The 15,569-nt window shown below is 30.9% G+C and overlaps 1 protein-coding gene across 1 annotated transcript; it reads left to right on the top strand.

Moving 5' to 3' along the window:
• The first annotated feature begins 4,549 nt into the window (after nt 1-4,549).
• On the top strand, nt 4,550-11,722 carry LOC145823979 (protein neprosin-like). Its single transcript, XM_082923558.1, has 8 exons — nt 4,550-4,553; nt 7,058-7,224; nt 8,095-8,187; nt 8,983-9,180; nt 10,614-10,766; nt 10,894-10,947; nt 11,043-11,180; nt 11,363-11,722. The coding sequence occupies exons 1-8, from the start codon at nt 4,550-4,552 to the stop codon at nt 11,720-11,722; spliced, it is 1,167 nt and encodes a 388-aa protein (XP_082779684.1).
• The last annotated feature ends 3,847 nt before the right edge of the window (nt 11,723-15,569 follow it).

Here is a 15,569-nt window from a genome sequence, read left to right as displayed (position 1 = left end):
TTTCGGCCCAGCGAGCCTCTCAAGGGTAAAAGTGTAGCTTTGTCCATGTTGAATACGTCAAACCCAATCCATATTTCACATTTTTTTCATAAAAAGTCAAAAAGTACACTAATCTAGCCCTTTCCAAACAACCCCTCAGTCACAGCCGCTCTCTTTATTTCTCTTCCCTCCCAGTATGCTCTCTCTTCACTCTCCTCTGTCTTCACCAGCTCCGTTACCGCGTTCTTCATCACCTGGCTCACCTCCTTCAAACTCCTCCTCGATCTCAGCCCACTCTCTTCAAACCTTCCTTAACATCTCTTCCTCTTCATCACGATCATCACATGTCTCTCAATCGGAACCAATCAACAACAAAATCACAACCAGGGAAACCATCGAAAATCTTAGAGAAATCACGAAAACCCCCAAAATTGCCTCCCAATTTTTCTTAAGAAATGATAGTTTCAAATCATCATAATCAAAACCCAGAAAAACCATCTAAAATCTCAGTAAAATTGCGTTGCAACATTCGCCAGAAAATAAAACAGGTAATTGTCCCTTTATTTTTAACAACTCTGTACATGCACTCTCCACCCCTCACTGCCACTGACTTCAAATTTTTTTGAACTTATCCTCACTCTTATTTCTTAATTTATATTTAATTGGAGACTCACTTCATAAATCAAAGTCTCAATTTTGTTGGATCAAAAGTCCAAGCGTTTTTCTACTTTTCCCAAATGGACAAACTTAAACACAATGACCAAAATAAGAAGAAATAGCATCACTCTACTTTTATTTTTATTTTTTATAGAGATACAAGAGTTTCATCTTCATTTACTTTACTTTTATAGTTGAAATTATCTACTTTTGAAAAAACTGCCAATATTGCTGAAAAATCTCCCGAGGCTTTCTTTCTTTACCCACCTCAAATTTAATGTTATTTCATTTTAGAACCTAGGTCAAAATTGTTGCGAAATGATTTTTTTTTTTAAAAAAAAAAAACTCTATATTCGGTTCATTGGACCAACTAATTTAGGAGACCACTAGTAGGGTCCCAATTAGAGTCAAGATAAAGCCCGTATAGATTGACCCGAAAAAATTATTTACACTTAAGAAGTTTTGAACTTGAGATTTTAAAAGAAGCACTAGAAAATGATTACTTAGCCCATGCAAAGAACGAAAAAATGAATTAATCAGTTATAATTTTGTTTATTTTGTTAATAAAAATAATGTATTAGTTGGTCATATTAAAAATAATGAAATATGAATTTCATAGCATTTAAATATTAAAAAAAAAAAGTGATAGCTTTGAAAAATCAATTTCCAGGAAACAATCTTTGTTCTTGAAAAAACAAGGAAAAAAAAATTATGCGGTAATAATTATAAAAAAAATAAAAATAAAGATAAAAATCCCAAGGCTTCACTCGTATAATAAAATAAATCTTGAATTTTTTTATTTCGGTAATTTAAATCCTATACTTTTAATTTGTTTTCAATCTAAATTATTTGTCTATTTTTGTTCAGTAAAACTAATTAAAAAATAGTATTTTAATCATTATATTCAACTATAGAAGGTATTTTAGACATTTTAAGTATACCTATATTGAGTTTAAAAACTAAAATATATTTTTCCCGTCGATTTTACTCAATATAAGTAAACTAATGGTCTAGATTGAAAAATAAATTAAAAGATTGAAATTTAAATTGACAAAATTAAAAGTTCAAGATTTATTTTGTTATAAGAATTAAATATTGGAATTTTTTTATTTTTTATTTTTTGGTTGTTATTACCCCCAAATTTAATGTTCGAATAAGAATGATGGCATGATAGAAATATAAGCAGAAGAGGGTTCGCAAGATCATTATAAGAAGCTTTTTTTAAGCCCTTTCTCAACTTAATAAAAGCCTAGAGCTAACCACAAAAGTCATAAAAATCTGAAAGAGGTCCAGTCTAAGCCAAATTGTACGAGTTTAAGAAACTTTTAGGTAGCGTTTGGTAGAGTTTTAAAATTATAATTTGAGAATAAAGTTGTATTTTGAGTTTGTGAGTTTTGAAATTATGATTTGAGTGTGGAAAATTTGTTTGGTTATGAGTTTTAAAAATAGTTTTGAATTGAGTTTGAAATTTTCGATGTGACATGGTATTTGATTCAAAAACTTACAATTCATAACCAGACACACAATCCAAAATTTTACTCAAAGCACAAAAAAAATTTAAAAAAAATTTCGAAAATATTTTTTATTTACAATATAAAAATAACAGGTGCAAAAAAAAAAAAATACTGTTCCGGTCAACTGGCTGAACCTTCAGGGAGACGTCCAGGGGTATGACTGGGTAGACGAGTTTTCAAACGTAGGTGTGGAATTAATTTTTAAAAGTTGTATCCAAATAGAGGGTTCACGTTAAGGGGTAGAATTATAGTTAGAACACTGCACCAAACAAAGCCTAAATTTTCAATTCTAGCCTCACTTTTTCGCACAATGGGCTTGGATATTGATCTACATGCTAATCTGTCTGTTGTACAATTAACGAAATCTTCAATCTTTCTCTCCTATCACTACTATAAAAACACTGAAAGATAACGGTTAATCATGATCTTTCATAAACAATCTCAACCTTTTCTCCCTAAGTATGATCTTTGAAGGTAGGATTGTTTATGGTTATAATTTATCACAATTTTTTTAACCGTAATCTTACCTTCAAAAAACTGTGATTGTTTCTACAAAACAATTTTTTTCTGGTATTATTAATTTCAGTTTACAAAAATAAATTGTGATAAATTTGGACTCTTTTTTTTTTTTTTTCAAAAAATGGTTTCATGAAACCTTTTGATGCTGCCATAGCTACTGTAATACATTCCAAATGATTTATTTGTCTAGTTTCAATATATCTCACCCAAAAATAAAAATAAAAATGGGCATTACATTGAATCATGTTCTAATGAAGAACTTCAATCAAACAAATTTACTAACAGTTAACAAAAATTAATCCATAATTGATCAACTATAACCTTTCAAAGAGAATTCAGAAATTCCATATTAAAACAACCCTAATCCACTCCATGAAACAACAAAACAAGTTGATAAGTTCTACAAATTAGGTTTGCATTTGCTTGTTAACAATATAAATGCGTTTTCACTTCCTTCAACGTTACATTGGGCAGCCTGCAAGCAATAACAATATTATAAAACAAATATTCAAATCCCAAGATCTGTTTTCCAACATGCATAACGTACAAAGATTAAAGGATGCATTTAACTTGCATTCGATGGTGCATTTGAACATCAAATATGGTGAATTATTGATCCGTTGGGAATAGATTATTTTGGTAAAAGAAAATGTTTAGGAGTGACAAATTTTTTTTTATACTCACAATGATATAGTATCAAATGTGTCAATTTTGATTTGTTACAAATCTAATAATATAAAGCCCAACTCCCTTACAAAATCATTATAGATGAATTATTTAGTAAAAAAAATTTATTAAAAATTTGTGATTATTTCACAATTACCAAGTGCTTCTCGGGCACGTGATAAGTAGCAACCAATAATACTTTATTTCATGATTCTTGGTATTTCTTCAATTTTAAATAATAGATTAAAAATACAAAACTATTACATGCATCTAATTTAATTAATGAATAAATTACACTTTGCACCTCTGTATTTTATACTAAATCTCACTTTGATCTCTACACATGAAATTGTGACAGTCAACTCTTGCACTTTTAGTCAATTGTCAACATCTTCCTCTTATTACTCTACTGTATAAATCTTTAATAAAAATAATAATTTAATAAGTACATGACTACGGAGTGTAATTTACCCTTAATTAATAGATTAAAAATAGAAAATTACTAATTTCAAAAAAAATTAATATAATATTAAATATGCATTAATAATTTAAAATTAGACCGTTACTAAAATCAAGAAAAATCAATACTATCCTATTTAATAAAATAGGATAGTAAAATCAAGAAAAATCAAGAAAGTATTTATTAGGGTGCCTATTGTGCCTAATAATAGGGTGCCTATTGTGCCTATTGTCCTAATAAAAATCAAGAAAGTATTTACCAAAATCAAGAAAAATCAAGAAAAATTAGGGCGCCTATTGTGCCTATTGTCCTGATAAAAAATAAAGAAAAAAAAAAATTAGGGTACCTATTGTATATGTCAAGCACTACTGGCACTGTTGTGTTGACGGTGAGACTCATTTCGATTCTTATTTTAATGATTGAAAGTAATTATTTTTTAGACTATATCGTGTACAATATACTTATAAAAAATAAAATAATTGGTTAACGAAAACCCTTAAATCGAAACATATTTATATTCAATATTATATTCAAAATAACATTGACTATTCATTTTTATCAGTACAAATGTGTTTTGATAAAAGAGTTACTGTTGTCAGATCAGCTTGATTATTTATAGATGTGTTTTTCGTGGTATACACTAAAAAATAAATAGTTCGAATTATCAATATAAGACTCAGAGTGAGCCTCAAAGCATGCACAATAGCACTCTCATGCTTGATGCACAATAGGCACACTAATTCCCTATTAACACATGGGTAATGTTAGGAATACCAAATTTTTTACCAAACAAATGACGAAATATCTCACATGAGTGTGGATTTTCACATGATTGTGGGGTCAATAGGAGACATTTAGTCATTTGTTTGGTAAAAAATTTGAGACCTATAATATTTTTCTTAACCACATCTTATCAAATACCCTAGAGACATTTATTAGCATTAACCATAATAATAATGGGCATTGCTAATCAAATACCCAGAGACATTTATTAGCATTAACCATAATAATAATGGGCATTGCTAGACATCTGTTTCTTTTACTAGTATATATATTTGAACCACACACATTCCCATTCCCATTTTCATTCCCATTCCCATGTGTATTGAGGTCTCAAAATCATTCTTGTGACAGAATTCTATTGTCTTTCAGGTATTTGTTTATGATTTATGGCATTATATTTTTTCCTAGTTAATAAGTTGTTAATTTTAATTAGAAATTTCTATAACTTCAAATGTAAAAATGTTTTAGTCTGAATTCCAAATTAGAGAGTGAAAAAATAAATAAATGTTAGTCAAGCAAAGCTGCATTTCACAACATCTCACCCTACAAGTATACTTTTTTGAGAGAAAACGGTGTTAATTCATGCTTAATAGTTGTAAAATTAGTATATTTAAATCCATTTTTACTAAACTCAAAAAAGTAAAAAATAAAAAATTATTGTATTTTCCTTCAATTACTTACAAATAATCACTTGCATTTTTTTTTATATGACAATCATTACTTGAAACAAATTATGCCTTGATTTTTGTATGTGCATTTGTAAATTTACTCAATATTTCCTGTTTAATTTGTCTGTTCATTTCATTGTTATTTGGTTAACTTTGGTTTAGCAGTTTGACATGTCTTTTTTAATCTCTTCCTAATAGAATAATATTGCTAACCATTATGCTCTATTTTTGGTTGATTAAAATGAATTGTAATTCCATAGTCTTTCATATGGAATGACTATTTATTTAAAATTGTGAAAGGTAATTCTATTTATAATTCCATAGTCTTTCATATGGAATGACTATTTATTTAAAATTGTGAAAGGTAATTCTATTTATAATGCGTTTGTTATTATTTTTTTAATTTAATTAAACAAATGAATGAATATTTTGATGGAATGATAATTTCATTCCACTTTAATCATTCCAATGAATGAAACACTATCTAAGGAGTTGGCATGGTAGTCAAGGCAAGGGAAATGGGATGTGCTCTCTCTATGTTCTTAAGTTCAAAATCTCCTTGCCCCAAACAATTTTTTGGGTCAATCTATACTTTAATTGGACCATTTGTTTGTAAACAGTGAGAAGTTATCAAAAATAAATAAATAATAATTCTCTCTCGCACTCTTATTAAAATAAATTTAAGAAATCGATTTACAAAAATAAATTTTACATAAATAATTTAATTAAAATAACATGACAATGACATTTTAAAATAATAAGTTACTTTGATAAGACTATCTATAATTTAAAATGAATTTTCCTATATTATAAATTTGTCACCTCATTGGTATAATTTTCTCCATAAAAAATCCAATGGTTAGCCATCAATCCAGTCAAATTGATATTTTCAGTTTTCAACTAAAATTAAATTGGAGCAATGCAAGAGATTAGTTTTTAATTCATTAATTCTTAAATAAATTACTTCATTGGAAATAAATTTAAGTATTACAATTTTAAGGGTATTTTTTTGGGGGGTCAATATATAAGAGAGTTATTTACAACCAATCTATCAAGCCCAACTTCTCTATCGAAATTGAACCAGTGACGTTTATACAACTATTAGATTAAATATCCTAATTTAACTCTTCTTGGGGAGAGTTGAATTTACAAAGGGTGAGAAGGCTAACTTCTAAAGGTGCTAATCTAATAACTAATAACTGATTCTAGCAGATAAATAAATAAATAAATATATATATATATATATATATTTCGTCATTTTCCTTCAAAATTGTCAATTTGAGTCAAATTAATATAATTTCAAAACAGATGTTTAAATTGTTAAGAAAAAATAATTATAAATTTTACTATGGTCCTAAAAATGTGTATTTAGTGTCATTGGTCTCTCAAGTATCAATTTTATCAATTTCGTCCTTATATTGTATGGGTTTTATTTTCTTCATTAATGTTTCATGACCAAATTGACAAAATTAAAAATTCAAGGACCAAAGTAATACGAGTGACAAGAAACATATACTTTAAAGAACATGTGTGTATTTTATTACCATTCCGTTAGCTATTTAGAAGGTACACTTAGAATTGGAACAAATTGAAATTTCAATAATGAAATTGACAAAATTAAAACTTGAAGAACCAGAATGACAATAAACACATACTTTAAGGACTATTAACATATTTTGTTCAAAAATAAAATATGTGAACCTTATGTGTATAGATATAGTACGATTGTAATTTCATTAATTGCCTTAAATAATTATAGCATGATTGTTGTGATTTTTGATCACTGACTATGCTTTTTTATTATTTTCCAGATCATCCCATGGACGTACATGCTATTGTATTATTTCTCTGTGTATGCTCTCACCTTGTGGGACACAATGGAATTGAAGGAGACTGGAGGAGTTTAACTAAAGAAGAAGATTTGGAGTTGGAGGAGCGACTTAAGCATCTCAACAAGCCAGCAGTCAAGACTATTCAAGTATTTATTCTCAACTATTATTAGAAACATTTAGACTGCGTTTGGATCACGAATTTAGATAGAGAAATGAAATAGTTAGGTAAAGTATAATTATATTTGATTCATTTTTCACCCATGTTTTCTATTTCCCTTTTCAAATTCATATATAAATCTAACATCCAAACACAGTCTTAGTTCAATTTTGCTATGTTTGTTTCAAGGGAGTAAATTATATTTGATTAATAGACTTGCCATAATTGATGTTGATATTATCAATTGCATATCGTGTCCCACTTTGAAATGTTCCTGGATTGAGAAATTGGTCAAATCTTATCATATCCCATACCACACTAGACATACATACGTAATGTAATGACCATAATGGGAGAATATTTTGGTGTTTTTACTAATGCAGACCCTTCTTAATCTCTCATTTGGTATCTTATCACCTTATAGAGCTCAATAATCAATCATATCCCATACTTAATGTCTTATTTTGTATCTACCTCTTATGGAACTTAATAATCACCATATAAAGGATAAATCGGAACATAAAGTTGTTGACACGTATCTATCAACAAACTATTGTCTCAAATATAATAAATAAAAATTTAAGTTGAGCTGATTTCCTAGGATGTCCTGAGACTAGTTTCGAGAACATTCAATTCCAATATTGTCCTCTTAAATTTTCTATGAAAATCAAATGGCAAAGATTAATAGGCATCTTAGGCCTAATATCATGGATGTCTTGAATTGCAACCATCTAATTTGACGTTCTGAACTTGAGAATACAGAATATGGTATTATTATTTTTGCACAAAATTGTGAACAACCTTTCATGAATTGAACATTTGTATATAAAAATTAACAGAAAGATTGTAACATTTACAGAATAATTATGGAGATATATATGATTGCGTGGATTTCTACAAGCAACCTGCATTTGATCATCCTTTACTGAAGAACCATACTTTTCATTTTCAGGTTTGTCTCCATACATCCTCTTATCTCCAACACACAATTGAAGGCTACTTAATTATTTATTCAACGCTCTATAAGCACAAAATAAATCACAGTACACTGTAGTTCGCACAATAGGTGCTGGGATTATTGCACATCCATATGTACACACTAAAGATTAAAATAAAAAGGATTTGCATACAAAAGAGAAATATACTATGAAGCATAGCGAGTACAACAATAATACCAGAAACCTTTAAAATCCGACACCAATACCGAAGTCTTGAAACTCTACCCGTTTCCCTACTTAAGATTAACTGATTCTAGAAGCTACACGTGCTTACTTACTCACTATCATTGCCCCCAGAATTTTTTCATATCCCCTACATCTTTACAAACCTTCTCAATCTCACACCTCTACAATACTTCTTTTTTATTGGAGAAGGGAATAATTGTATTGATCAAATCCAATACATAAAATATAATTTTGGGACAAGCATCAATAATAGAGAGGAGAGTGTAGGGAAGATTCATATTTACAGGCAAACCATAGAAATGTTAGTCCCATACAATTAATAAAACCCTACACATTGAATTACTAGTGAACTCTTGATTTCACAACCTAACCCAAAATACAGTATGGATCTTACAAAATTTGATACACACATCCAACACTAATAACTGTATGAGGCTCATAGAAAACAAGACATGCACGTATCCAACAGTAGAATCCAACTCTTGTGAGTTTTCTGTAATCCATTATGTAATCAATTTATGTGCAAGTCTCCTTTACCTTTTTCGAATTGAGTTGAATTGTAGATGAAGCCCACTTCATTACCTGAGAGATCAAGAGATCAAGTTTCCTCAAATGTTAGCAAACCTCTACATATAGGACTAAGGGGCGGGGGTTGCCCAGTTGGAACAGTTCCAATTAGAAGAACTACTAAAGAAGATCTCATTAGAGAGAAACTTGCTTCAAAAATAATGACTCCTGCAGATGACACCGGTGGTACTGATGTAAGTTATCCTAGTCAATCAAGATTATATAGCTTCACAATATTAGTTTTGCACTATTGCTTGTTTTCTATATTTGGTTTTATTTGTTTGTATGAATCACCTTCTTGAATGAGCTGAACACACACATAAAACACTGTAACCACATTTTTTGATCCTATAAATTGATTTTAGTCCTCATTTTTTGAAGCTATATGTTTAGCCTCATCTTGCTGAAAGTTTTAGGCAAACTTTTGATAATAATTTCACTTGCAGATGCGATTGTTTACATGGCTTGAATCTGCACAACCAAAAACACTAAACATTAAATTTTATAGTTAGGGCACAATGCCTTTTTTGAATGAAAAGAGGGGGAAAAAATCAACAAAAAAAAGTACGAGCGTATATATATATATGTTTGTTGGGTTGGGTTTCCCTTGTATGTAGAGGATGACCCAAATATTTGGTAAAGCCCATGTAAGTCTCAAGCCCACATGGAGAGATTATGGTAGTGTTTGGTTTACTTTTCAAAACTCAACTCTGTTTTTAAATCATGATTTAAATGCAACTTGTTAACCAAACATATTTTTAAAATACAACTCAAAATTACTTTCAAACTCCTCGCTTTTCTTTTCTTTTATTATTAATCAATCAATTAATCAATCACTTTTTCTCTCTCATCTCTCATCTCTCATCTCACCTCTCACATTCTCTCACATTTTTTACATCAATCAATCAAAAAAAAAAAAAAATTACAAATCATCCCAAAACTATTTTTAAAACTCATAACTAAATAAATTTTTTCTTTTCAAATCATGATTCAAAAGCTCAAAATTCAAAGCATAACTCTATACTCAAATTAGAATTCTAAAATTAAACCAAACGGATAATGTTTTTTGTTTGGTTTTTGATAAACTCTGTCCAGCTTTGATCAAACAGTTCGATCATCTGATTGAGCTGAAATTTGAACAGTGGAGATTAGATTTGGAGCATTTTGAATTTGGTTTTCTGCCTCGTGAATAGTACCCTTTTTTTTTGTGAGATCTTTCCTAAATTTTGTAACTAGTTCTTTGGTTGCCAAGAAAACTTATTTGTAGTTGTTCTTGATTGTTTGCCTCTAATTCTAACTAGAGAGAACTTTTGTGCACCCATTATTCCACGTAAAAATTGCTTTTGCCTTATTTATTTATTTATTGTTGATTGGCAAACTGCTCTTCCTTTGTGTGATTTTTAGATTTATTATTTTCAGATTATATATATATATATTGTGCTCTATTCAAATTGTTCCCTAATAGATTCACACAAAGAGGGAGAAAAATTACTTCTGCTATTTTGTGCTAGATTTGGGTATTTTGAATTGGCCTTTGGTTTTCTCCCAACAATATGGATATGTTCAGATTCTCACAGGAAGGGAAAATATAAAAGTAACACATATGTTTTGGACTTTTATTACCCAGTATGCCATAGTTAAGACGATAGATGGTCCAAACAAATACAGTGGAGCGTCAGCGGTGCTTAGTGTACACCAACCAGATGTCGTGGGTAAACAATATAGTGCAGGGCGAATGATGATACAAAATGGGCCTGATAGCTTACAAGTCGGGTGGAGGGTAAGTTGATCTTCTTGCTTCTTGTAAATTTAACTTCTTACTTATTTTAGAAACAATTTTCACAAGTAAAAACTAGCTTCACATAGACAAAAGCATTTGTTGTTATTATGTTTTTGGTTTGTCTCAGGTGGATCCATCTCTGTTTGGTGACGCACGTCCTCGACTATTCATATATACGAATGTAAGTATCATTGCTTTTTATTGCATATTACTTGATTGACTATATTTTCTTAGTAACTCTTACAATATATTCATATATGTTTGTCTACCAAACAGGCAGGTCAATCTCATTGTTTCAATACAAATTGTCCTGGATTTGTGATTGTGGACACAGCAATACCTCTTGGTCAAGTACTTGAAGAGGTCTCTATACGTGGAGGGACAACGGTTGGGATAAAAATCTACATCTTCCAGGTTACATTTGAAAACTTTTAATTATGAAACAAGTTCCCAAGTCATGCTACCATTGTGTCAAATAATTATTACACCAATAATTATGAAACAAAAATCATAATTAAGTAATTAGTGGTAAAGAAATAGAATTTGCGTTCTTCTGTTCAATTATTCAATTTTGATATCCATGTAAAAATATATAGGACCTAGCTAATGGAAACTGGTGGCTTGGAGTTGCGAATACCAATCTCGGATTTTGGCCAAAGAGAATACTTGGTGGCGGATTAGCAAACTTAGCTTCACGTGCTGAATGGGGAGGAGAGGTATTTAGTCCACCGGGCACCCCGAAACCTGCTATGGGGGGAGGTCATTTTCTAATTGAGGACACAAGATATGATGCACACTGCAGGAATATTGCACTTAAGAGTCCAAGTGGAGGGGATATAAATCCTCAAACATACGAGTTTACAAACAGTAGAAAACTGTATGAAGTGAAAGATGAAGGATACCAGGGGGCTCTTTTTGGGCATCTGGTACTATATGGGGGCCCTGGAGGTTCCTAGAAGGAGAACACAAATTTGGTACTTTTAAAATTTCATTTTGGCATGAATTAATAATGTAAAATTGACCACCCCTTGTCCTTTTATATATATATAATTGCATGTGCTTTGCAAAACTTTTATTAAGACTCAAATGCTATTGTTTATGCTTGGGGTGATGCACAATCCAACCCTTTTAGCTTTGCAAATTTTAATCTTCTTGACTGCAATGTCATCGATTAAAAAATTTGGATTATTCAACAGGACCTGCTTTGAACGTTTACAGGTGCTAAGCCAATGTAATTGGAATTACTCACAATTATTATTTATTTATTTATTTATTAGTACCCACACAGAGATTGTTTGAATATGATTACCAAAATTTGCTTACATAGATTAAGATCTTAGCCAATCATTATAAGAACTCAAAAAGATAAAAATAAAATAAAATAATTTGATTTTGTTATTTCATGGCTTAGCAAGACTCAATATACAACAAAGGGGAAAAAAAAAAAAACCAAATGAAACATAAAGCCATTAATCAATCCAAATTAATCTAAATACAACAAAATATAACTTAAATGTTACTTTTCTTACATTTTTAACAACAAAATTACCAACTAAGCTTATATAATCAAATTTATCTATCATATCATTTTCAATGAATAATTTAGTTAACTGCAATATAGATTTGTCCAATTAATAATTAAACATCAATCTCTTTTTTCTATTGTTTGGTAACTAGTTGAATTATTTTTTGAGGGGCCTTTGACTGTGGTTTGGGCTTTCCATTACGTGGGAATTTAAAATTAGAGCAATTAATAATTGTGAAAATTATAATTCAGTGGGATAATTATAAAATAATTACAATATAGATTGATTTTTAATTTTTAATCTTTTATTTTTTTTGTGCAGCAACACACAAATAAAAAAAAAAAAAATCATTACAACAACAAAATTTTGGACAAAATCATATTATTCCTTCTGCCAACATATCAAAAATAACATTAAAAAATAAGAAAAGAAAACGGGAAAACATAGTTCTTCATGAATTAGATATGAATTTTTCAACCATAATCCTCTACATGCCATATCCATTTACTTTCCCACCCTAGGGCCAATATTTATCATCTTCTAGTGTTTATTTTATACATTCTGTAAATTGGGAAATAGCACAAAAAAATATCTCAATGATACTATCAGAAAGGAGATGATCAACCACGAAGGTGGGGATGGTTGAATTGTAACAAATCCAAAAATTGTGAGATAATCTATCATGTCACTATGATTAAATTAGAACAATTTTTTAGGAGTTGAATCTTTTCAATGCCAAATAGTCTGCCTATAATTTATTTTAACTTCCAAAAAAATATACCCAATAGAATGATTAAAAAACAAAAATGAACAAAATCCATACACTTGGAAATAATCATGAATAATCCATATATATATATATATATATATGAACAGATGTGACGAGATATATAAGGAATAGAGAAGGAAATGACATGAGGCCTTAGAATGAAAATTTTGGTGAATGAAGAAAGAAAATTTGGGAATAAATATGTAACTATTAGATTGAAGGGCATACTTGAAAATAGAAATCAAGGATTTAGGCAACCATAGTAATTAGCTCCGAAGCTCCTTAATTCATTCCTTTGCTCAGTCTTTGTTAGAACTAATAGGGAAAAAAATTAGACCAAAAATGAAAATAAGTTACAAATGAAAATCTGAAAATTGCAGAATGTATGAAAACAAAGAAGGTTCATTCAGGATAAAATCTTAGCTCATGATATTGGATGCTTCTGTTGTTTTGGCTCCAGACAAGGTAATCAAGCTATATGATTGAATAACAAAATATCAAGCATAGAAAAGTCCATACAAACAAATGAATAATATACAAAACAGAACAAAAATAGACCACAATTGACAATGAGGATTCCAACAACTTCTTTTTTTTTGGTTTCCCAAGGTATCCCTAGGCTTCACCCCGGACTAATCCTCCGAGGTACGGTCAGGCGCCAAGGCGGGGACCTCTCCCAAGAAGGTTTGCTGCATCGACAAGGACTCGAACCTGAGACCACTTGCTTAAGCGACCAGAGCTCCTTCAACTCAGGCCAACCTTCGTTGGTCCAACAACTTCTTCTGCATACATATAACAGGACTTTCCATCCAAATATGACAAATTAAAGAGAGCAATCAAAATTCTGCTATCTACAAATATGATTTAAGAAACTATGCCATTTCCATGACTGAAATAAACTCAGTCCTTCCATTGCAATAAAGCCAGTACTTAAGTGTTAAATAGTTGATCTAATCTAACCTATTTATCAAGGCCATACTTAAGAAGGAGTGGCCTAGAGAGGAAAAAAATTGAAATAATGAACTAAAAATAAAAATAAAAAGAATGAAAAGAAAAGAAAAGAAAAAGAATGTAAGGACGTTGTTTTGTCTTCAAACTATAGGCTATCATTTGGTGACCAATTGTTATCATACTCCACTCCCTTCCTTTCTCATTATCATCAATCATCAAATCTAGAATTAATAATAGGCTTTCGATTGAATGAAATATAATGTAAAAAAAATTACTCAATTGATCTCACTGTCAAAATCCAACACCTTCCTCTCCCCAAGTTTATCTAGCAACTTTGCCTCTCTTGAAAAGGTGGAAGCTCTATATTTTGAGGCTTATTTCTATTTAAGCAAGAAGAGTTGTCTTGAGAGATTGTCACTCATACATATTCAAACTGAGAGTATGTTTCATCTGGTAGGAAAGATATTCCTCTGCTCTTGCCAAAGAAAACTATGTTGAAGATTGGCTCAGATGTTCAACGATGGCTGCTGATTGATAGCTACCATAAATGTTGGTGGTGGTTGCCGTAAATGTTGGTGGTTGCTTGTTGAAGACTTTGGCCCTCCATTTCATCTATAAATGGTTAGTGAATGGGAGAGGGTCAGTGTGGTGAGTTGAAGAGAGAATACAGAGCAGAGAGAGAGAATTATAGAGTGTGTAATTCTTTGTTCAAAATATAGTGAAATCCGTTGCTTGTGGACGTAGGCGATTTGCCGAACCACGTAATTCTTTGTGTGTTCTTGCTTGTGTGCTTGTGTGTGATTGTTTTTTGCCTCCTAGGCACAACAAATTGGTATCAGAGCATCGTTGTGCCAAAACAGAGCATCCGTAACTCTATTTTCTGTAAACTGAAAAATTTGAAGTTGTCGAAATCAACTTCTGAATATACCAGGAGGTCCGTCTCGATGAGAGGAGTCCAGACCCAGAAAGAACGGCCAAAACGGACTTCTAGGTGATCCACACGCGCTGGTGAAAGTGTGGCACGTAAAGTCAACTCTTAACCAGAAGACCCACGCGTAGCAAGAGGTAGAAGACGACTTTGTGCAGCAAAAATATATACTTCAAATATATATTTGAAGGGAAAACCAACACCAAGACGAGCTTTGTCCAAGTGGTTAAGGTTAAGCATTGCCCTCCTTCAGCCAAGGTTCAAATCCTTGGAGCACTAATATTGCAAATCATTTTTGCAAAGCACCACGCGTCAGCCTAGTCACTGCCACGTCTGGACCACGTGGCTGCCTAGTCACTGTCACGTGTCGAGACACGTCACAGCCAGCTCAATTACCACGTCGTCAACCCAGTCAGCTGAAATTTTTGAAATTGCAGAGAGGCCCTAAAAGTTTGAGAAATTGTATTTCAGTCCATAATAGTTTGAGAAATTGCATTTCAGTCCCTAAAAGTTTGGGAAATTACATTTGAGCCCCTGATCTTGTTGAAATTTCAATTTAGTCCTTGCAACTTCTATTAATTATAGTAAGGTCCCTGGATTTTTGGGAAATTACAATTTGGCCCCTAGAT

Source organism: Camellia sinensis, chromosome 4, assembly GCF_055761805.1.
Source record: "Camellia sinensis isolate YWXY chromosome 4, ASM5576180v1, whole genome shotgun sequence".
Taxonomy (NCBI): domain Eukaryota; kingdom Viridiplantae; phylum Streptophyta; class Magnoliopsida; order Ericales; family Theaceae; genus Camellia; species Camellia sinensis.
The sequence above is the reverse complement of the archived record's forward strand: the minus strand, read 5'-3'. Positions and strand labels throughout refer to the sequence as shown.